Consider the following 23,879-nt stretch of genomic DNA (forward strand, 5'->3'; position numbering starts at 1 on the left):
AAGAGTCATCCCCTCCTCCACTGCGTCATCTCCCCACAGCAAAGGTTAAAAAGCAGCACTCAAAGAATCCACAGTTATATTTGTTTATTACCAGATGATTGCACACAGGTTTCTAGCTGTACAGCAGGAACAGAACTTGGAAATAAGGTAAGAAATTAAGGGATAAAAGATTATCCTGTGAGTATACATCACTCTACCTTTCGCTCCAAAGCACATACACACACAGTGTGTGAAATGATTTGTATAATAAATATGCATACCGGTTTCATGTTTTCCAGTTACAACAGTGTAATCAAAATGAACATGTAGATAAGTAACATACACTGGAGGATATCTGAGCTGGGTAGTTTGTTGAGCCAGAAATACATGCACACGCAGATAAACATAAAAAAATCAGCTGTAGCACAGATTTAAATAAAGCCCCATCTAACAGAAGCCTGGTGTCTTACTGCAAAGTGCTCCACGCTCAAGTGCAAAAATAAAGAATCTAAATGAAGAGCTTCTTCCTTCAACAAATACCAGTCTCTCCATCTCAAACACACATACACACAAATGTGTACGTCTGTAAAAAAACAAAACAAAACATAGGAAGCAGGTCATCTTTATTAACTTTATAAATACTCCCCGTCAGCTACAGTCACACAAAGTCAAAAGCATGTGGTTATCTTCCTGCGTCCAGACTGCTGGGAGCAGTAAGGCTCATCACATCTTCCAGTTTGTGGCCACTCCGTAGCAGCGCTGCACTGTTTCTATCAGGGATGCTGCATCAGAGCTGCAACGCACGTTCATCTTCCTCTTTACATGTCAGCAAAATGAGGTGTACAAATACAGCTCCTCCGTACCACACCAAAAACTACAACACAGTTTAGAAGAGCATCCTGGTTTAAGTCTTTTCTGTAATAATATACGTCGTCTAAATCTCTTACAGTCGTCTGACTCACAGCATGTGGACATTTCATTCTTTATACCATCTGCTTGTCACCACACTCAAAATCTACCAACCACACATCAAATGTTTTTTGACAATGGTTTGGAAACTATTCATAAAAGCAAATATTTTGGTCTCTATGGATCTTTCCTACCTTCATAGCTGTATTGCAAGTGAATTTCCGAATAACTCCAGTTTTATTAAGGCTTAATGTTAGAGGTAAGGTCGCTTTCACTATGTGCTGTCACAACCGGCTGTAGCTGGTATCTGTCTGTTCGACCTTACTTCCCCCAGCTGAGTCACTAAAACTGGACCTCTCAGCCGTGAGCGTGCTAATAAAATGATCATGCGGTACAGACTGTATCAGAAGTTCATCCTCCAGCTTTAGTGACTGGAATTCTAATAATATTATAGCCTCTTAATTAGCAAGTATGTGTATCAATGCACCGCATCTATGCATTTTAGCTGATATCTTATTACAAAAGTCTCAGGTCTGAATATGCTAACGTCTGGCTCCAAAGAATCAACATGGCACCAGCCAAAGCACTATAGCTAAAGGCTTTAAAATGAAGAATCCACAAACCAATGGTTGACATCACAGTTGCTTCATCCATCTGTTATATACAATATAAATTAAAGATCGGTGTGTATAAATTGCAGAAAACCAATCCCTACCAACACTCTTTTGCAGGGATTAGTGCTGTCCAAGTTAGTTTGAAGAAATGCAAACATGAATTTTTGCCCTACACTGAACGATAATGGTTGCAGCTGACCATACTCCAGTGGTGCACAGTGCTAGGGATGTAGGTCTGGATATACAAATAATCCTCCAGCATCACACTAGCTAATAGAGGCTAGTCTATATTCTATACCTGAGTATCAGCATCATGAAAACTACATTTGGGGCAACCAATGCTAGGAATGGGCTACATAGCTTATATAAGGTTAGGATTATGAATCACATTCCTTGGTAAAGCAATTTGACAAACTAACCAGCTGTAACAAACGCTTTAGTTACTAAAGCTGATAAAGTAATTTTAAGTTAAGTTCAGCTAAGTTACCATCAGCCCTAGGAGTTTGAACGCATCACTCATCCTTATCCAAATCAAACTAGCATTTTGTTACATGGGCTAGCTTGCAATTTGCACATGTTAGCAGGAACGCTAGTACTGATTAACATTAACCAGAGGAAAGACAGAAAAACAAATGTTCCTACTATAAACTGAATGCCCTGGCAGTAGAATACTGACAGTAGTTTCAGAGTTTACATTTGTGAGAGAGAACTAACATTCCTCTAGCTAATGTTAGCTCACGTTAGCGTGCCTGCCAAATTTCTTGTTACTAAGTATAAAAGCTAGTTGTTTAGCCTCAGCTGATTTGCTATTGTCACTAGCAAAATATTATGTGAACTTACATAAATGTTTTATTTGTCTTTATGTGAAGTTTGTGAAGACCTTGATGTTTGTTGACATTCCTGGATTTGACTTCTAAGCTAGCACCAGCAGCTCTATATGTAGTGGTTTACACATTTGCCTAACACGTGAATGGTTGTTGGTATGAGACCAAGAGTACAGTCTATCTCTGCCTCATAAAGGGTATAAAATTCTGCCAAATCAGAAACACAGAGCCATCTGCTGTGGCGACCCCTGGTTAATAAGGGAGCGGCAAAAAGGAGCTGTTTCTTCAAAGCTACCCTTAGCTAGTGTTGGCACTAGGAAGGGAAAACAAGCAAGGCACTTTGGGAGTATAAGCATCTCATCTTTTGGACTTCTGCAGAAAATGGAGGTCTGGATTAAAAAAAGAAGAAGGTGGTAATTTTAATAATATTATTATCAAAATTGGCAGCACTATTGCCTTTCAGCAAGAAGGTCCTGAGTTCAATTCCACCATCAGGCCGGGGTCTTCCTATGTGGGTTCTCCCCGGGTACTCTGGCTTCCTCCCATAGTTCAAACACATGCAGTTAGTGGGGTTAGGTTAACTGGTAACTCTAAATTGCCCATAGGTGTGAATGTGAATGGTTGTCTGTCTCTATGTGTTTGTCCTGTGACAGACTGGTGACCTGTCCAGGGTGTACCCTGCCCTTTGCCCTAAGACAGCTGTGATAGGCTCCAGCGACCCCGACAAAGAATAAGAGGATGGATGGATAACCAACATCTAACTTTCTGCATTGGAGACGTTACAGTCCTACAAGGTGTGACATCAGCTGCTTGCACATGAAAATTTCAAGTTTCTAATTAATGTTAGGACACATGTGTCATCAAGGGAGTATGCCAAGTTATAAATCATTTACTGATTAATTACTACTCATAAACACAGTTAGCTAATTTACACTTATTTTATTAGAAAACTCTGATTTTTCCCAATTCAAATGTATTATTGACACAATCTTTGTGAAAACTAAAACATCTAGAAATTGTCTATACAGAGATGTAAATAAATAATTTAAATAATTTAGCCATTTAGCTCTCGTCACTCATCACTGAGGACACAGTATAAAATATGGATGTAGCTTCCTGTTAGGAAAAATGAAGCCAATGTGGAAGTGCCTGTAAACCTGCATTCATCTCAAGGGACCCGATGATGATAGCTGTGGTTGCAAAAAAGATTTCCAGTCCTCTGGAGGCACTTTGCTGCTGAGTTCAGTCACTCGATTTGACGTCATACTGAATAAAAAATTGAATCGACTTTGTAAGATGATTATGCCACGTTTCAAAAAGGAGGATTAGCTCATTGGCTAATGACTGCCCAGTTGGCAAGTGGATTCAGTCAGGCCTGCCCCTCTTTGTCACATGTCTGGAAACCAGTTCTACATAGAGCGTGTTTGCTTCAGTGGAGATGGGAGTTCAGTGTAAGCCAGACTAGCTGCTCTGTCTGAACGAGCACCATCCCAGAGGCAGTAACGTTAACCCTGACTGGTTAGATGTATAGATCTGCTCAGCATACAATGTTGGAAGTAATAAAGTAAGCAGCTGAACCCTGGCCACCTCTTCCTTTATGCCACCATGCTTCTCACTGTGACAGAGTTATGTTTAATCCTCCAGCCCAATAGATGGCGCTCTAATCAGCAGTATGTTAGCACAGGCTACAGTGACTGCACAGCTGCTAGAGTCAGTATTAAGCATTGAGTACCCACTACATTTATTGTTTATGCCTTTGTCCACTTCACTTTGCCACGAGTTCAAAACAAGCACCTTCGAGGATTCTTACGACTGGGCTTCTGGCAGGGAGCGGCCGGGCTCACACGACACAGAGGGCCCCGCCCCCACTAATCCATTTGTGTTGTGACACAGTAATGTTTTGGTTGCGACTGCTGACGACGAAGCGCTGCCACCAGTTATGGTACCGTTGAGGTTCCGGTAGGGCCGCTGCCGTGGTAACGAAGCCCTTCTGCGGGGGGCAGGTATGGCAGCTGAACCACGGAGGCACACCGAAGGGAAACTCAGGCCTACCAGGCAGCAGCCTGGACAGGAAATTGCCTCCTCCTGCTCAGAGGGCCCCCTTGGGTCTGAGGACAGGGCTCCACTGTAGTCACTTGAGCGGCCTCCTCGACCCCACTGCACTTGCTGACTGATTACCAGGCCTGAGCCGTTGTTGTTGTTCAGTCGTGGCAGAGGAGGCAAGGCAGACGTTGAGAAGGGAAGCCGCCAGCCCTTGGTCCGTATGGAGTTGCAGGAGGTAGAGGTGAGCAATGGTCTTTCAGGTGTAGCGTTCACGATACTGTCTGTTGCCTCAGGAGATTTGGTGCAGTCCATGGGTTCTGTAAAACTTATGCTCTCCTCCTCTTCTTCGTCATCTTCCTCTTCCAATCGCTCCAGAGACACCATTTCCAATTCTACAGGAAAACCAGGATCCTCTGCCACCTGTATTTCCTTTCCAAAAGACTCTCTCCTCACACTTGGCTCATGTCTCATGTCTGCATGGTCAACGTGCAGCCTTCCTTGAATTCTCTCTGAAACCTTCGTCCCCTTCATTGTGTCATCCTTCGTATCCTCCCACGTCCTGTGCTTCATGACCGCCTCTCGAGCGTCCTCATCCTTTTTTTCTTCCTCCCCCGCTGCGTGTCTGGGCAGAGCCACAGTCCGGCTGAGCTCTGGGGTGCAGGGCAGAGACTGGCACCTTCTTGGAGGCACTCTCATCCCTGACGCTTTTAGGTGGGGGGAGGTGCACATGTCAGGAAGTGCAGGTAGGGTAAAGGTCAGCGAGATGACGGACTTGCTGGGAGTGTCCAACAGTTTGCACCGTCCTCCGTTTAAGTCCTGTCTGAGAGAGAATGGGTTGACCCTTGCTGGGGTCCCGAGTAAAGGAGAAGGCAGGCTTCCTGGAGGTATCGTGTCTGACTGGCTCCTGGCCAAGCCTTGCCATAGCTGAGTGTGGTCCGCAGGGTGATAGGGAGAGCTTCGGCATCGGTACGGGCTGACGTCTGCTGCCACAGGCTCTAACCAAGGGAAACAAGGTGGAAGATGGAACAAGAGTCAGAGAGCACGACAGGTCACGAACCACAGAAAATACAAAGACAACATAACATGTAAGAACATTCTTTTTTTCACTGGCGGCAAGGCGGCATCACCCCGTGAAAAGGTCTCGCTATGCTCCTCTGTCTCCTCTTTGCCCTCACCTCCTACCAGCTGCAGCGAACGGCTGCTCTGTCCTCAGCCTCGTTCTGCCGGAGTTCATTATTATTACACTGGTATCATTATCCCTCCTGTCAGTCACAGGGTAACGTCACATCGTTGGGTTCTTTTTTAATTTTTGACAGGAGATAGATAAAACTAAAATAATACTTCCAAATAAAAGAGTGTGTTGTCTTCTGTTATCATCTCACTGTAACTGCTCTTTACCTGCCTCTTCTGCAGTGCTGCAGCTCCAGTGGTGGCCAATGAGCCGGCCCCAAAAGTGAGGCAAAAAGTACATAAAGTACATGCAAATGAAAAATACATGAGTATGAAAAACAGTCTGCAGTGTAAAGACCTGACAAGGCTCCATCCTGCAAAGCTGATCCATCAGTCAGAACACCCTGAGGTCTGTTCGTTTTAATCCGTGTCTCAAAGTATTCAGACCATCATAAAGGTTTGAGGACCGAGCTACAAACATGTTTATTATTCTGTAATGTCCTTCCTCGATGTGAAAAAAATATGAGCTATGATTTCATAGTTTCATGTATGTTTCAGACAGCCAGAACTCAACATATATAGCTGTGACTTATTTATGTGCTACAAACATCCTTAAACATCCTTTAAGACTAACGATACGCATGTTAAAGCTTTACGGTTAATCAAAGGCAGCAGGTGAGGTTTTGTCTCCCTGTTCAGAATCCAGCTGTAGTAAATAAAACTAAGTAGAAGCTCAGTTTTCACAAAAACTACAGTTTTACTTTGGATTTTTACTTTTCGAGTTTTTGCTAGAACATGTTAGCATCCCTAACATCATCAGCAGCCTCGTTCCAATGCAGTGCAGTTTTCAGCAGCAGCATGGCGGCTGGGCTCAAGTGGTGACAGCATGTGTAGTTCTGTATTATACATCTTTGTTGATTAAAACATGAGAACAACAATGCAGCAAGATGAAACACGAAACACGGTTAGCTGTGGCAGTGATGTCTGAACATGCTTCAAAGCATCGCAGGGACACATCAGGGGGTCGGGCTTTAACCTGCTCTAAGACCCAGAGAGAGTGAAACATTCAGAACAGTAGAACTTTAAAAATAAGTAGATAAAAAGGATCTTTTTACCAAGTGCAACAGGCGTCTCTCCCTGCTCCTCTCTCTCCAGGGTCTCCAACGTGAAGACGATGCCAGAGAACGAGGGTCGACTCTCTGCATTCATCTGAAACGACACAGACGAACAGAGCCACAGTTTTAGGATGCAGACAAAGCTTCAGTAGCTCCCGGTCGTGTTTGGGTTGTGACCAATGACACGCTGTGCGTATACTTACGTTACAGCAGGTCACGGCGAGATTAAAGAATGCTGGTGGGCAGTCCCCGACCATGTTCTCGAATGCATCCACATCCAAACCAAAGTCCTAGAGACAAACACACAGCTGGGAGAGTTAGCACAGTTTCAAAATGCTTCAGGGCAAATCTTTAGCCGGGATTAGGTCTTACATGTCCCACGCCGTATGACTGGTTTTGGGTATACGTGAGCTAACCATGTGTATCTCTAGCTCAGGTGGGCCGACTACTAATTGGCAGGTTGGTGTTCAGCCTGCATATCACAGGACGCTGAACCTCCAGTTCCTCGATTGCATCCCTCACAGTGTGAATGTTAGATAAGGTGCAGAGCAAAGTGCTGTATGAATGTGTGTGACTGTGTGGACAGATTTATTTCCTACCTCTGTCCTCGGTAAAAAATCAGGATCAGCTTCAATCCGGCCAATGATCTCACACAGGATGATGCCATAAGCAAACACATCCACCTAAGAGAGAGGAGGTCCCGTTAGTTCTGGCTGTGTTAGGGCTCCAACTAGATTTCATACAGAAGTAAAATTCAAAACCAGACGGATGAAACTAACTCTTAACATCATCAGATGAACATGATGTCTTTGATCAGTTCCATGTGCTCTGAAACAGGTGATGTTTCCACTCATACAGGTCGAGGTGGCAGCATCATGCCCTGGAGCTACTTTGCTGCCAGTTGTACTGTAAACAACCTGCTAATAACAAATTATTCAACTTCACCAGTTGAAACATGGATAACAAACATAAACCAAAGCTACTTTTGGAATTGATAAAACAGGAGATTAAGCTTCTGGAACAGCATTCCCAAAGCCCTGAAATCAACCTTATTGGAAATGTGTGGACTAAGCTTAAAAGCCAGGACTTTGCCAGGAAACCAACTCATTTAAATGAGCTCTATGAAGTCTGCCAAGACCAAAAACAAACACAATAAAACCCCAACCTGGAGAATTTGGGGGCAGAGTCTAATGGTTGGTAACTTTAAATGCAATTACACAAACATGACCTTATGATTGACAGAGTTACACTGTGGTAGATTTCATTTTACAGTAGGTTTGTCTGGGAAAGTTGTTAGGCTGGTTTGGTACAGTTAATGTTAAGTAGAAGTATCCATTCAGTGTAGCCCTTATTAAGGTTTCCCCAGTCTCACGTTTGGATCGATATCTGTGATCCGGACGTAAACGAACTGATCAGGTCTTTGATGACGTGTGCATTGATTCTGACATGGAGAGCTAAGATGGCACGACGGCAAAGGGCTGTATAAATGTTATTTATACAGCGTCAAATCAGAACAACAACTGCCTCAGGGTGCTTTATATTATAAGGTAGAGACCCTACAATGATATGACCTCTATGAGCAACAGTGCTTTGGCAACGGTGGGGAAAAACCCTCCTTTTTAACAGGAAGAAACCTACAACAGAACAACGCTCTGGTGGCAATCTGCCGTGACTGGGTGGGTGGGGGGTAAGACAAACATACAAAGGGATCTTTTAGCTGCTTTGTATGTTTTCAATAATGTCTGCAATAAATTTCATCTTAACTGCAAACTCGACGTGGCTGAAAGAGGAAACGGCAACGATGCGTTTCCTATCAGCGTCTGACTCTGACTGGGGTCCCTGTCAGCTCAACTCCACATGCAATTGGTGAACGGTGTTGAACTCAGAGTGAGATTAAGAAGGAACATTTCAAACTAAGAGAAAGGAATAACCTTTATTTTTGGTCATCTGTTGGAAGAACGCTCAGCCACAGACTGTGGAAACACTTCACACATGCTTTTATGGTTTCAGGGGGAATCAGAACTGAATTCTGAATCTATTACTTGTTGTAACTTTGTTGCAATTTATTGTTTTGATAACAGCATTTTGGTTATGTGGTAAATGATTTATTGCCCGCCACATATTTAGTGAGAGCTGTTAATTATAGATTTCATTTTCTGCCAAAAAAGAGCATTTAATACTTATTTTCATTAGAGACTTCATTTCCCAGAATCCTTTGTTGTAGAGATGGAAGTTATTCATATTTAACTAAAAGGTTTGCGGGACCCATTATGATATGTTGCTCTGATGTTGGTCAGTTTTTGTGTTGTACACCCCTTTTTCGAAGTCTTATATAAAGACTATCGCTTCTATAACTGATGTCTGGTCCATTTTTCTTGGATCAGTGGATTTGCCACAACATTATGTGGCTTTGCTTGGCTGCTTATACTGAGAAATGTTCCTATAGTTACACATTGTTGTAGCAGCTGCTAGTTACAGCACACAGTTAGCACAGTTGTAAGCTAGCCCCAACCCATCATATGTAACTGTGTGAAAGGATACTGGTCACTCAGTATCCTGCGTTTGTCAATTCTACAAACGCACAAAGACAACACAAATACCAACATATTCAAAATAACAAGTTCAAATAAAAAAAGAAGAGAAAACAGAGGGTAAGACAAACACGAGGAATCCAGACAGTTTGTTAACATCAGCTAATATTAGCCACTGGCTCGTACCGAGTAAAGAGTTCATTGCTTATAATTAAATAAAGGAAGGAGGGTCACAATATGTGTCAAAGATTACACTCTAATACTGTACTCCAGTTTTACAGAACCAAAGACGCTCACCTTCTCGTTGTAAAGTTCTCCTCTCAGAACCTCAGGGGCCATCCAGTACGGAGAGCCCACAATGGCCAGAGGCTGTTTCTCTGAACCATCACTGTAAAGAGAGGGGAGTGGACCTGTCTGTCATTAGGAACCTAATGTGAATGCTCTTCATGATCTATCTAATCACACTTAAAAAAATCCTGCCAATGATCACTTTGTAGATCATACATGAAAAAAATGAATATAACGTTTGAATATTAAGTCCCATTTATTTTAATGTGAGAACGACCAGAGCTGGAGTGGAGAATCGCTGGATTTGACTTTTTAATAGAAGGTTACGATGTTTCCATTTTCCTTTTAATGTCTGGGACACATTCTGGTACCTGTGCACAAACAGACCACGCTCTCTAACACAGACAAAACAGCTGTTTTGATCAAATTTATAGAAGCTCAGGAGAGAAAAGATTCGTCCTGCACCTGTAATCAGGGATCTTCTCTGCCAGGCCAAAGTCTCCCACCACAGCAGTGAACGTGCCATTTTCACAGCGAACCAGACAATTCTGCAACAGATAAACAGTCGAGAAATGAATATATGCAAACAACAGCTGGTAAAAACAGTCTTATTCTAACAACTATAAAGAACAATGAGAGAGACAGAAGTACAATTTAAAAAGTTTCATTTTTGTCGTTGCTTTCATCAGTGCAGGTATGCGACTCGTGTGCTGTACCTTGGATGTGAGGTCCCTGTGGAATATGCCCTTACTGTGCAGGTACTGCAGCCCTCGGGCGATATCCAGCGACAGAGCCATCCTGACTCCCCACGACAGATACAGGTCACTGTCCAACAGCTGCTCCAGGTTACCCCCGTTTATGTACTGCACAGAAAGAGACGATAGGGTGAGCCAGATACAAGCAAGATCCAGAAATGCTGCAAGCTCATTTATCTCAAGAGGGAAGCTGTCCTGTGGTCTGACCAACTCAAATCACAGGTGCCATGTCTCCCACTGTAAACCAGTCAGGGGATTCTTCCCAGCACACAGTTTAAAACATGTGTCCCAACCTCAGACCTGCTACCCAGTGCAAGCATTCGCTGCATTAAGGAAAATATGTGAAGCAGGAAAGCTTCCCAAACGCATACAGAGCTGCTAAACGTGGGCTGGTTTAATCCCCTGGTCCTCCAGGGACCCTGATGGGCCTCTCTAAATGGGACTTAACATTTCTTGCTTTTGAATGTTTGAATGTCGTCTTTGCACAACTTCTAAATGAATATAGGAGGAGAGACATGAGAATAAGGTGTAGCTGTGGAAACCTGGAAATGTTGTCAGCACGAAGAGGACAAAACTAAAGTCTTACCTCAGTCAAAGCGTGCAGCTGACCTTCATGCACACAAACCCCGAGAAACCTGACAGGAAGTCAAGAAACACGATTTAATCACTTCTACATGTCAGTAACCATGACGCCCATCCATCGATGGACAGCTTGGAATGTGTTGATGTGGCACCCCCTTGTGTCCCTCAGAGGAACGACAGAACATTTGTGTCACAACTTTAAAACTTTAGACTTTGTAAATTGTTGTAAATTGTTGTAAATTGTTATTATTACACATTTTAAACTACAATATGATTTGTTTTTGATCGGACTTTTATGAGGGGAAATGAGATTTCCATTTTAAAGTCTACAAAAATAAAGTGTAAAAAAACGTTTTTTGATTTTTTCTTTTGAGTGAACCTGTTAAAATGTGCTGAAGTTAACTCTGGCAAAGGTCTTATTCATGCAATAAATATAGAACAAACATTAATGTATAACATATACACGGTGCTTTTAAAAGCTATTTGCCCCCTTGCTCATTTGTATCTTTTTGGTATATGTCACACTTACATATTTCAGATTATCGAACAGATGTTAATGTTAGACAAAGATCAGCAGAGTAAATACAAAAAGCATTTTTTAAAGGATGATTTATTTATTTAAGGGGCAAAATATTCTTCAAATCTCACTGTAATCAAAATCGAACATTGAACAGTGAATGTTTAATCAACACATTTACACCTACCTAAGAATGTTGGGATGGCACAGCCTGTTCATAAGCTGGACTTCTCGTAGCATGTTAGCTTTGTTGCTAGCCAGCGTGTTCATTTTCAGTGCCATCACCTGCCCTGTGATCCTGTGCTGCACCTGGTACAGAGAAAGAGAAAGCCAAAGGCAGAGAATGATTGTTCACAGACTAACAGTGTGAACGTCTCTCCACCTCTGCTTCAACAAAGTCTGTCACAAAACCTCAAGTTGTGAAATTTGAGACCAGCATGTAACACAATCCTGTAACGTTGGACCCCGAGAACGCTGATTCTGTTCATCTGAATGTTTCATTGGGAGAAATGTTTGGTCCAAGTGACTCGTCACAGCTGCACATTTTAACACGATAGCCTCACGAGGCCATAAACTCTGTCTCCCTCGCCTTATTTTGAGCACGGTTTGAGCTGCAGCTACAGTAGGTCATGTGGTCACCAGGGTCACTGACTGGTGCTTGCAAAGTTGATACAGTGTCTGCACCTCCAAGCACTTGCATACGTTTGTGTTTGTGTGCGTATATTAATAGTACAGCTAATAGGCTTTCTGGATTTCCCATCACTCCTCCTGATCTGCACAAATCCACTGGGCTGTTACTGAGCAGAGCGCATGTGTGTGCACGCGCACACACACACATACACACAACCAGTGCTTGTTAACAGTCTGAATGGCCCAGGAGTCTGGAGGTGTGGGACCTGATTGACCTAAAGCCAACCAGGGGGCAGCGGGTCAAACAGGTGGTGGGCGGGGTGTAGGGGTCACCTGTGATGGCCTTGGTTTACCTGAGACAGGAGGATCTGGTGATGGCCTCCAGGGGGGGCAGAGGGCAGCCAATGACTTTTTAGGCGGTGTTAATGACTCTCTGTGCAGCCTTCCTGTTCTCAGCCGTGGCTCCTGAGTGATAGTGTTGTGGGTCCAGCTGAGATCAGCAGAGATGTGGGTGCCCAGAACCCTGATTCCACCAGTTCTCCACTTATAATGAGAGGGGAGTGGAAGTGCCTCCTGAAGTCCATTATGAGTTCTTTGGTTTTAAGGATGTTTAGCTTCAGGTTGTTCTCTACCTCCACCCTGTACGCCAGCTCACCTCCATCAGAGATGGAGGGCTACTGTTGAGTTGGGTGCTGTGATTGGACCTTCAAACTGACAAGAAGGAGACTTAAGTCCTGATACTGATAGAACGTGTTTATTGTAAAGTAAAAGTGATAACATTTGAAATAAAAACTGTTAAAGACTAACACTGCAGCAGCTGTCTCTGCTCCTCTGGTTGCATTTTATGTGGTCTTTGTGCTGTTGTTGCTTATTGTGCACTGTAATGGAATTATTACACGAATAATATGCTCTGCTGTGTGACACAGAAAATCCAAGAACTCTACTGTAGTTTTATTGGGTGAAATTTGTTAGTAAACATGTTATTACTGTGTTTGCCACTTCCCTAATTTACTTTTTTGTATGTTTGTCACACTTAAATGCTTCAGACCATCAAACAAATTTAAATATTAGACAAAGATAACACAAGTAAACACAAAATGCAGTTTCCAGATGAAGGTGTTTAGCCCTGTGTTAAAGAGCGATGGCCTTCCAAACCTAATAAGTGGTTGGGCCACCCTTAGCAGAAAAACTGCAATCAAGCGTTTGCAGTAACTGTTAATGAGTCTCTTGCAGCACTGCTGGCCCACTCATCTTTGCAGATTTGTTGTAATTCAGCCACATTGGAGGGTTTTCAAGGACGAACCACCTTTCAAAGGTCATGCCACAGCATCTCAATCGGATACAGGTCAGGACTTTGGCCACTCCAAAGTCCTCATCTTGTTTTTCCTAAGCCATGCAGAGGTAGACTTGCTGGTGTGTTTCGGATCATTGTCAAGTGAGCTTCAGCTTGAGGTCATGAACAGATGTGCGGACATTTTCCATCATGTTTTGGTAAACAGCAGAATTCATGCTTCCATTTACCACAGCAAGTCTTCCAGGTGCTGATGCAGCAAAACAGCCCCAGACCATCACGCTAACACCAACATATGTTACTGTGGTATGATGTTCCTTTTCTGAAATGCTGTTACTTTTACTCCAGATGTAATGGGACACACACCTTCAAAGGTCAACATTTGTCTCGTCAGTCCACAGAGTGTTTTTCCAAAAGTCTGGGCTAGGGCTGGGCCATATCATACCGTTCACGGTAATACTGGTATAATGTTGGGCAACGATAAGAAAATGAAATATGGCGATAGAACATGGGTAAAACGCACATGCGCAGTGCCTTTGTTTTCATACGCACATGGCGGTGACACAGAATGAGAAGAGCGAAAGCAGATCGTTGAATGAAACGATGAACCAGAACTGGTTTGTAAAAATGCTGCAGCTTCACTGGTGTGGAACTGGTTTAGCTTTCGTCCGTCAGATACACAACAAAGCACTATTTTTGGTAGAGCATGCTAGCGGATCATCGTTATTACCGTGTTGTTTGGAAAATACGGCACACTTAAAATCAATCCTTTGATTTTCTGTAAAATCGACAGAGCCCCTTATAATCCCGTGAGCCTTATGTATGAACTCTGGTTGTGTTTACTGATATAACAATCATATGATTGTTGGGTTTTTCTCTGTATCTATGAAGCGCCTTGAGGCGATTTTTGTTGTGATTTGGCGCTATATAAATAAAATTGAATTGAATTGAATTTACTGACCTCGAAACGATTTTATGTACACGGCGCTCGAAAACCTGTCAAATGTTTCAGTACGACTTTGCTAAGCTACGAAGCCGCACCGCTCGATGGATTGTGGGAGCATTACAGCTGTCGTAGGCGGAGCCTCGCGGAGTGATACGTACTGTGCTTCAACATAATATTACCGTATTGTGTGTGTATAACCTCTTTTTAAGTTTTGTGGATGTTATACATGGTTATGCTGAGGATGTGTCGGCCAGTTTCCACTGGAAATGCCTTTTGGTTAAACTGTCAGCGAGGAATTTGCATTTGCACTGTTACATTTTTATATAACTTTAATGCACATAAAAAACAGCTGCTTGTTTAAGTGAAAATACATTGATTTTTTTTTTTTGCACTAATAAAGTTGAGGAGTTGTAAAGTATTTTGTCTAGTGTCAATTATATTGTCAGTTATATCGTTATCACAAATTTTCAAATGTATATCATGATAAATATTTTTGGTCATATCGCCCTGCTCTAGTCTGGGGGATCATCGAGATGTTTTCTGGTAAACGAGCCTTTATGGTTCTTTTGCTCAACAGTGGGCTTCGTCTTTGAACTCTGCCATAAGAAAGACTCTGGGCAATAATGGCCTGGAGTCATGAACACTGACCATAACTCTCTCCTGTACTCACTCTACACCTACGGCTGCACGGCCACTAGCAACTCCAACATCATTGTGAAGTATGCAGAGGACACTACAGTGGTGGGTCTTATCACCAAAGGTGATGAGACGGCTTACCGCTGTGCCATTGAGAGCATCCTCACTGGATGCATCACCACCTGGAACGGCAACAGCACCGCTTACAACCAAAGCTCTCCAGAGAGTAGTGCGGTGCGCCGAAAGGATAATTGGAGGTGAGTTTCCCTCCAGGACATCTACAGGCAGCGGTGCCTGAAGAAAGTGAGGAGGAACCGAACCAGCAGACTGAGAGCTTTTTCCATCAGGCTGCTGAACACTTCATAGACACCTCATCTTCTCTTACCAGAACTTCAACACTATGCACTCCACACTGTAGATAAATGCCATTTGTTTTGCACATTTTCAACTGCCAACCTCTGTAGATTTAATTTTTATTTTTTTATATATATGTACACACACACACACACACACACACACACACACACACACGTAGATATACATATTCAGTAATGCACATATCTTCATTCTTATAATTCTCAGATTCCCATTCTTATATTTTGCTTGTTCTTCTGTTATTGCATTTTGCACCTCTGTTGCTTGTGAAGCTCACACACAACAATGTCCCTCGCAGTGCTGCACCAGTGTACATGTGATGTGACAACAAAACTGATTTGCTTTGATTTTGATTTGATTTAACTAAGGCAAGTGAGGCCTGCAGTTCTTTGGATGTTGGGCTCTTTTGTGACCCGTTGGATGAGTCGTCGCTCTTTCAGCTGTTCCATGTTTTCACCATTGGTGGATGATGGCTCTCACAGAGCTTTAGAAATGGCTTTATAACCCTTTCCAGACTGAGAGATCTCAGTAACTTTGTTTCTCAGCTGTTCCTGCATTTCCTCGGATCGCGGCATGTCGTCCGGCTTTTGAGGATCTTTTGGTCTGCTTTGTCAGGCACGTCCTATTTAAGTGATTTCTTGATTTGGAACAGCTGTGGCAGTAATCAGGCCTGGGTTTGGATTTTTGTTCCCCTTTATAATTAACGCCTTCAATAACAAACTGCATTTTCTATTTAGTTGTGTTATCTTTGTCTACTATTTAAATTTGTTTGATGGTCTGAAACATTTAAGTAACAAACATACAAAAAATAGGAAGTCAGGAAGGGCCAAACAGCACTGCAGCAGACCTCATCTGTGTGTAGCATCTACACAGTTTATAGATGTAGCTGACTCATCATGCTTGCTACCATTATTTGATTATTTAGAGCTCAGCCACGTTGCTGAATATGCAATCTTAAATATGTTGTCTTTAGCTACAAAACAAACAAAACAATAAACATGGAAGAAGCGCTCCCAGAATATGGTCAAATGTAATTATTAATTACTTTAACAAACATGCATTTGTTAAACTTAAAACACACAGTCTCATTTCAAAATGGAATAAAAGAAGTGGACACGATGCATTTGACCCTACGGTCCATCCAGTCTGTCCCCGCTGGTCCCCATGTCCAAACCTAAGAAGACCTGCACAGCAGCCATTGCTTTGCTTTTACCTCTTAACCGTCTCAGGCTCAAATTAAACTTTTTGTTGCTAATGCACAACCAAGTCCTGCAGTGGTACTCCTGAGTAAAAGAAACTCATAATTGATGTATGTGGGGTAATCAGGTTGTTCGTTTTTAACTGTTGCAAATCTGCAACGCCTGCCCTGAGAGGGTTAAAATGTGACTTGTCCTAGAGAGCTCTGCACAAGAATTAAAATGTGCATGGACTGTTGGTCCCGTGCACAAATGGCAAATAACAATCTTGAATTTTTTCCATTTTAGAGAATGAAACCATGCGCAAACTGATTTTTCTGGTGAGCAAACAAGAACAAGCTGCAAAATACCCAAGTTTAAGTGTGGGAAAGCATTCATTCATTTATGTGTGAGACAATTAAACTGGTGACGTTTCCACACTCACGTCTGCACTTTCACACTGACAATAAAAGCTTTTGCTCTTTCTTTGGCTCTGGGGGGGTAAAGCTTTGGCTTATAAGAAGAAAAATCTCCACTTTGTATAAACCTCTCCCTGAGCAAATAATAAGGCGTGCTGCTTTGCATGCCTTCACATCTTCTCGAGCCTCCGCTCAGGAGGCGATCACTCATGTACACACACGGTTACCTGGAAGAAAAGTGAACTGTGGTGCAAAAGGGGAAAGTTGTTGATGCCCCTAAATGTGCTTCCATCCATCTTCTGCATATTTGTTATTTCTTACAAAAAGAAGTATTAAAAAAAGAAGGAAGGAAATAAAGAAAGAAGGTTTTACACTCGGCTTTTTGTGTAACAGCACCAAGTTTGCAGGCATGCGAGCAGCAGACACAAAGCTCTACACTGTAGTCACACAGCAGCTTTACTTAATGCGATTGAGCTGCTCTACTTTGGGGGAAGTGATGCAGTGCAGCAGGAAACTTCACACTACAGGTGCAGCTGTTTACAATAATGACACACATACTCGTAACTATTCTGTCTTTAGCCAGTTTACATGTAAAAATGTTAGCTGTTTGATGAGCTCTGGAAACCCAACCACATCTGAGACTTTTTGAATAATCCTGGTATCAAACCACATGTGTGAAAGTTGACCACAGAAGTCTTTGTGCCACATATAAAGGAACCGTCCCATTTACCCAGGCTAGGACTACAGCAGCTTGTGACGACCCTCGGCTGGGCTTGTGTCTCCTCTCAACCTCTAACCAGTGCTCTTTTGCATGTAAGGCAGATGTCTTATACACATACATAATGTGATAACAAGAATATGGGGAAATAGTTGATGTTGGAAGCTGGTTGTAGCTCACACATGAGTATACTACTACATATGGCTAAATCAAAGTAGCAGCAGGGTAACCCACCAACAGGGTGACGCACCTGTACGGCAACACGTGTAATACAAACAATACCAACAGTGACAATTCTGAAAATGGGAGCAACATAACTTTGAAGGTATAAATAATAATAAACACTTTTTTAGGTAGAGCTGTTTTTTTATGCTGCTACTGTTTCTTCAAACTGCAACAACACACAGATGCATTAGCCTGTTGAATGAACACTGTCCATTAATGCAGATGGATGGGACTGATAGCATTTGCTGCCTAGCTCCCACATTAGCATTACTGTTGTGCTATGGTAATGATAAGAGACCACTAATGTACAGCGATAACTAAACCTGAAGCAGAAGAGTTGTGTAACTGTTGGTACTGACACTGCTGCACGGCTCCACCGTGGCTGCAACATATGCTGCTCTATTTCACACTCTTGCCAACATGCACATTGCTCTGGATGCATGAGTGGATGGAGTTGGTGGAGTATAAGGACTGCTGAGAGGGACCAAGGCCCAGGAGCATCCGAGTGATTATCTTCAACTACACAACAGACGACAACAGCGGCTTCTTCTTTCTTGCTGAGCATAAAATAAAAGTCTACACGAGACAAAAAAAGAGCGAGTGCGCGTGGTCACATGAGGTCATTAAGGTCACAGGTTCGCTGTGCTCGCTCGTAGGAGGCCGTTGGGGTTCTCTCAGTCATTTAAGGACCTCTACCTTACAGCGTGAAGGCCCTGGGGCAACTGTTGTTGTGATTTGGCGCTTTCACAGGCTACCATTAGGACAAGGTGACAACCTCACTACGGGGTAAATATCTGGAACTTCACATCAGCAGTTTACAAATTATGAAGCTGTTTGGATGAGAACTGAAACAGTCTTTGGAAAAATAAAAAAGGATGCTGGCAGCCTTCAGCTTGCCTGCTGTAGGTCCAGCATCAAATATTACTTGATGTTTGGTAAATCAGTGACAGACCTTGCACTTGCTTACCTACTGCAGTGTAACTGCTATGCAAGGTTTAAGGGAGCTACATCATCAGGCACTAACCGAGGCAGTCGCGTCAGCCTCTAATGCTGAGCGTCACTGAGAGCTGTCAGCAGCTGATGCAAACCTCAATCCATGGATGAGACAACATCCAGGACTGGAAGTATCTGTTGCTCCGCCCCATGGAGTTTTAAATTGCACACATACGATTCACTAAATCTGACCACAGGAAAGTTTCTGTTTCTATATGAGGCTAAAATCAGAAATGTAAAATGTAGATTCAAATCAATGTTTTACAAGCTAACTTGTGTATTTCCAAATAATATTTTTTCTTTTGGGAAATTGTTAAACTGTGTCTTTGTTGAAAAGGAGCTATGGAGAAGTTTGTTAAGATGTCAGTCTGACGTCTGTACAATCAAAAAGAAATAAGAGTAAAAGCTCTAAAACTGACTGACTGACACAGGAACAGCTGTTTCCTGTATTTGAAAACTCAAGTAGTTAATGAGATATTTCCAATTAATGATGCCAAATGAAGAAACGTGCTAATTTAAGTGTCCACTGCTATGCTGAATGAAGGCTTTAAACGAAAACTTTCCCCGTTTATTAAAAAAAGAGAGGAGCGATCGTCAGTGAGGAATCACTCATCTGTGCTGTTCTGAACATTAACACAAACATAAACACACTGGAGTGAAGACCTGCTGTGAGTGGTTTGCTGAATAGCTGTGATAATGTTTTCTATTCCTGGAAAGGAAGAAGAAAACAAGTCTTAAAAGCTTTGCACATGTTTGGTTTTCCTTTGTCTCCTCTTCTCAGTTCAATACAATCTCATTTGTATATCTCCAGTTTATAATGGTTCATAATGGTTCACTCATATAGCACTGAAATCAGATGATCTCCTACGATGACTGTGGGGAGGAAGGACTCCCTTTTTAAAAGTCAGAGAGTCTCTGATGGTAGTCGGTGCTCGTACTATCTGAAACAGATTCCATGTAATTGCTAACTTTGAGTTAGACTGATATCAGGACGACAGCAGGACGACAGCAGGACGACTCTTTCTTATGGCAACATTTACGCCAGGTTTCAGTGACAGCGCTTGACAATACCACAACTTTGTCATGTTGGATCAAACAGATACTGTCAAAGTTAAACTTTGACGACATCATTTGTACTGAAAAAAAGGTGAAAATTGCCATAATATAGTATCGTGAGTGAGCTGGCAAAAACTGGGGTAAGTGTCCTGCAGTCACCAGTGAATTTATTGGGGTAGCCCTTCCCATAGCCACAGATCAACTGGCACCAGTTGATGTAAATCTGGTCTGAGTGGGTACCGGAGCCGTAAAACGGGTCCAAGCTTGTGCCTCGAGCACAGTTGGTGCCACTAATAACAAGTTGGAAAAACTCCTCAACAGGAAATGAAATCGTCTCAGGAACACTTTGATCAATCAAAACCAAACTGCCAAAATGGGCCTGTGACTCCGCCCACACACATATGCTCTGTTTAACCTTCTGTATCCCACTGTTGACTAATAACAACTGCCACTGGCCGACAAGCGTATACCACAGACTAGAGACACTTAATCATAAATTAGGATTAAAAACAGATATATGTGCATCAAATAGTTTCCATGTTTCCCCGACAAATCAAAACACACTGGCTGTAGTTTGTATCCTGTCAGAAGGCTGTTTAGCTCCGCTGTCAACATGCCCAGTGTGAAGCATCCATGTCCGTGTGCTCCAGAGGAGGCTGTGAAACAGGTCAGAGAGCGTCTGCTGCAACGATAACCAAGGGGTGACGAGGATATCCTAAACTTGTGCTGGTCTTACTGAAGCTTTGAGGTGCAGCATCATCGCTCTGACGTCATCAGCAAGTAAACTCTCAGATGATGTACCAGTGTAATCAAACCCTTTATCACAAGGAAGTGTGGCTTTTTAAAGACACTGTGGGCTGCATCTGTGGTCCTAGCATCACATCACAGGTGGCTAGCTGTCAGGTTTTTAGAGACTATTTTATTTTCTCTATAGAGAAGGGTTGCACATCTAGTCTGCTGGCAATAACTGCAAATATATCATGACTAAATCATTTCTGCATGTTTATGCACAGTTTCCTTCATTACAGCTCTGACGTCAGCTAAGGAGGTAAGGGCTCAGGTCAGGAGGAAGAGAATGAGGTGACGAGGGAGCAGTGGAGGAGGAGTGTGATGAAGCTCATGCCATCCAGCCATGTGTTGTTCAGCCAGCTCCAAACTACACGGTCATTCATTTTATTATGGTCTTGTGCTGATGACTGACTAAGTTTATTATTCAGCTCATATACAATTCAGTTTTATTTACACAGCGCCAAATCACAGCAACAGTCGCCTCAAGGTGCTCTATATTGTAAGGTAGACCGCACAATAATACATACAGAGGAAAACCCAACAATCATATGACCCCCTGTGAGCAAGCACTTTGGTGACAGTGGGAAGGAAAAACTCCCTTTTAACAGGAAGAAACCTCCAGCAGAACCAGGCTCAGGGAGGGGCGGGGCCATCTGCTGCGACCGGCTGAGGTGAACACTTCTCCTACCCCTACACCCCACCCATCTAAAATCCCACCGTACCCTCATGGAAAATATAAATTAACACTTTTCAGTGGTTTATTCGATACATTCAAGTGTTTCCTTCAAAGTTCTGGACGCTCTATGGGAATACTAACCGGGTACAGAGGGTTAACCTGCACCAGTTCATATTTCATTTAGTCTCACAAACACTACAGTGCAGGGACACATGACTGTCACCAAGGGTGGCTTTATGTGCTGTCACATATTCTTTTCAGGTTGTGGATCATGGCATAAGTAGTAAATCAATAGCTTATTAGCTGACAACAAAGCATTATTAATAACAACTACAAACTCACAGCAGGAAGAACATTTTAACTGTCTGATGTCTAATAAACGAATATAACTTAGAGTACGTGACTGAAAATCACCTAAAACAAACAAACAACAAACTAAAAGGCTAAAAATGATCCAGGGGGAGCAACTGGCTGCAGCTCAGATCACACACTGTATCTATGGCAACAGCACGGCTTCGTAGTACAAGAGTCAAGATGGTGCACTGACCTGTCTGCTCTCCAACTGTCACCGAGCAATGGAAAACAGAAAACTACAATAAAGACGACCCAGGACTATTGAGCAGCTACAATCCTCTATTAGACAGCGGGCCCATAGTCCTCTCCCAAACATCCAGGTACTAGTCTGGTCCCAGACTTTAACCTTCTCTCGGAGAATAGAGGGGGATGCTACACAGGGGGAATCACAGCCCTGTCCCAAGTGTTTGAGCTGTACGGCTGCCATCAAATTACAAACGGGCTAATATTTCCTTTAAATGGTACATTTTCTTAGTTTAAAAGTTGTATTTCTTTTCTGTGTTCTATTGTGAATAAAGTCTGTGAGTGACAAAACGATTCGTGTCACTGCTAAACCCTCAACTCTCCAAATGTGGTCTTTTTGCAAAGTCTTATTAAAACGTGTGCTCAGAGAATCAAAAATTCACGTCCAGGAAAATTCTACTTCAGAAACATTTATTAATACGATAAATGCCATCCTACTTTCCAAATTCCTGTCAGTCTGCATTAGTTGACAATAAACTGTCAACTGTCCCACACACCTTTCACCTCCAACATCTAAAGCTAGCAGAAATCTAGCAAAAACAAAAGCAGGACAAACTGATTTTCTCAGCAGAGGAAACTCATCTGTAAAGGCTATAAAGCAGGGCAGGGAGGGCCGGCGTCCTGCAGGTTTTAGATATCACCTGAATCACATGATTAGTTCATCATCAGGCCTCTGGAGAACTTTAAGACATGTTGAGGAGGTCATTTAGCCATGTGGATCATCTGTGTTGGGTCAAGAACACATCTAAAACCTGCAGGACACCGGCCCTCGAGGAGTTCCCCACACCTGCTATAAAGTGTCAGACCCCAGCCACTGTCTGTCTATCTGAATGTGTGGGAAGATGAAGGAAACATGGCTTCTTCACGGGAGGATGATGGGGCACACCAGCAGAGGACTACTCTGACGCTGCAGTTGACTCAGGTGAGGTCACGTACCTTGAAGACCTCCGAGAAGAAGCCTGAACCGATCTTCTCACAGAAGAAGTCATCGATGCGGGCCAGGCTGGACACAGCACTCCTCAAGGCTCGGTACGAGGAGGGCCGGATCCGGTTGGGTGCGTGGATGCTATGCAGAGCTGGCTCATCTAGGCTGCCGTGACCCTCCTCAGGGTCACAGAAGCAGCACTCGGAGTGGTAGTCCATAGTGCTGACAGTTCTCCAGATGCTCTGGAACCCTGATTCTCAGACCACCGCAGTCCTCGGGTACGAGGTGATGGTGCCTCCCACCATCATAGTGTCACAAAGACCAATGAGCCGACAGTATTGTTTAACCACGGCGCTGCTGTGGTCGCCCCAATGTGTGCTGTAGGTTACTGCTCAGTTTATGTCCTTCTTCCGTTACTGAGCCAAACGTCTCATCTGTTCATCATCCCCCCCATGCTGCCCCAACAGCTCCTGGCTGACAAAGTTTCAACTCTTTCAAGTCACGTAGTGTTTGGAATTCCCGCTGCCCATGAACGCCTCCTCAGCGTGTGGGTGAGAGAGGAGGCTCGGTTCCTTCCGTCATCCCGCAAGTTTGATGGATGCCGCAGTTCCACGGCACCGGGAGCCGGCCATACACGCAGATCCCTGCGGAAGCATTAAAGGCACATTATTAGGAACAGCAGCCCTTACTGTGGCTGCAGGTGGATTTACAGCAAGAGAGCACGATCCGCATCACCGCGTATCACTGCGCTGTTTGCGCCGCAGAACAAGAGCTCGGGCCCATCTCCGACTGGAACCATGACACCAGCAGCCAGAGTGACCACCACCTCCACCCAATCACATCGGGCTGGCTCCACCAGACTGCCTGACTAACTAAGACTGACAGGCCCCATTAAACCTGCTGCTTTAGAATAAAGAGTCCCGCTGATGCAGCGTCCTGATCCTCCCTGTAATGCGCCTCCCTCGCTGCTGATAACGGGAGCTTCCACAGGTAGACACGTCGGTGTGACCGGGGACGTCCTGCGCTCCGAGGACCGGAGCATCTGCTGCTCCTAATCCCGTGTGCCTCCGTGCTTCTCCGGGAGCAGGCTGGGACGGATAC

The 23,879-nt window shown here is 43.5% G+C and overlaps 1 protein-coding gene across 1 annotated transcript; it reads right to left on the reverse strand.

Annotated features, from left to right (window-relative positions):
- Positions 1-69: 69 nt before the first annotated feature.
- LOC146386264 (dual specificity testis-specific protein kinase 2-like) lies at positions 70-23,879 on the reverse strand. The gene is made up of 10 exons (XM_084932359.1): positions 22,790-23,879; positions 11,515-11,636; positions 10,815-10,863; positions 10,190-10,336; positions 9,939-10,021; positions 9,483-9,573; positions 7,254-7,337; positions 6,858-6,944; positions 6,655-6,748; positions 70-5,364 (listed from the first exon to the last, which is right to left on the reverse strand). Exons 1-10 carry the CDS (start codon positions 22,994-22,996, stop codon positions 4,133-4,135), a joined length of 2,196 nt encoding a protein of 731 aa, XP_084788485.1. The 5' UTR covers positions 22,997-23,879; the 3' UTR covers positions 70-4,132.

This window comes from Perissodus microlepis, chromosome 6, assembly GCF_051167445.1.
Source record: "Perissodus microlepis isolate ML-2025 ecotype Zambia chromosome 6, ASM5116744v1, whole genome shotgun sequence".
In the NCBI taxonomy this organism is placed as follows: Eukaryota; Metazoa; Chordata; class Actinopteri; order Cichliformes; family Cichlidae; genus Perissodus; species Perissodus microlepis.

Coding starts and splice junctions, on each gene's coding strand:
- LOC146386264 (XM_084932359.1), bottom strand. CDS start 22,996: ATGGACTACCACTCCGAGTGCTGCTTCTGTGACCCTGAGGAGGGTCAC. Junction 10,337..10,814: donor AGCTGCACGCTTTGACTGAG/GTAAGACTTTAG, acceptor CTTTCTGTGCAG/TACATAAACGGGGGTAACCT. Junction 5,365..6,654: donor AGAGACGCCTGTTGCACTTG/GTAAAAAGATCC, acceptor TCCCTTGGTTAG/AGCCTGTGGCAGCAGACGTC.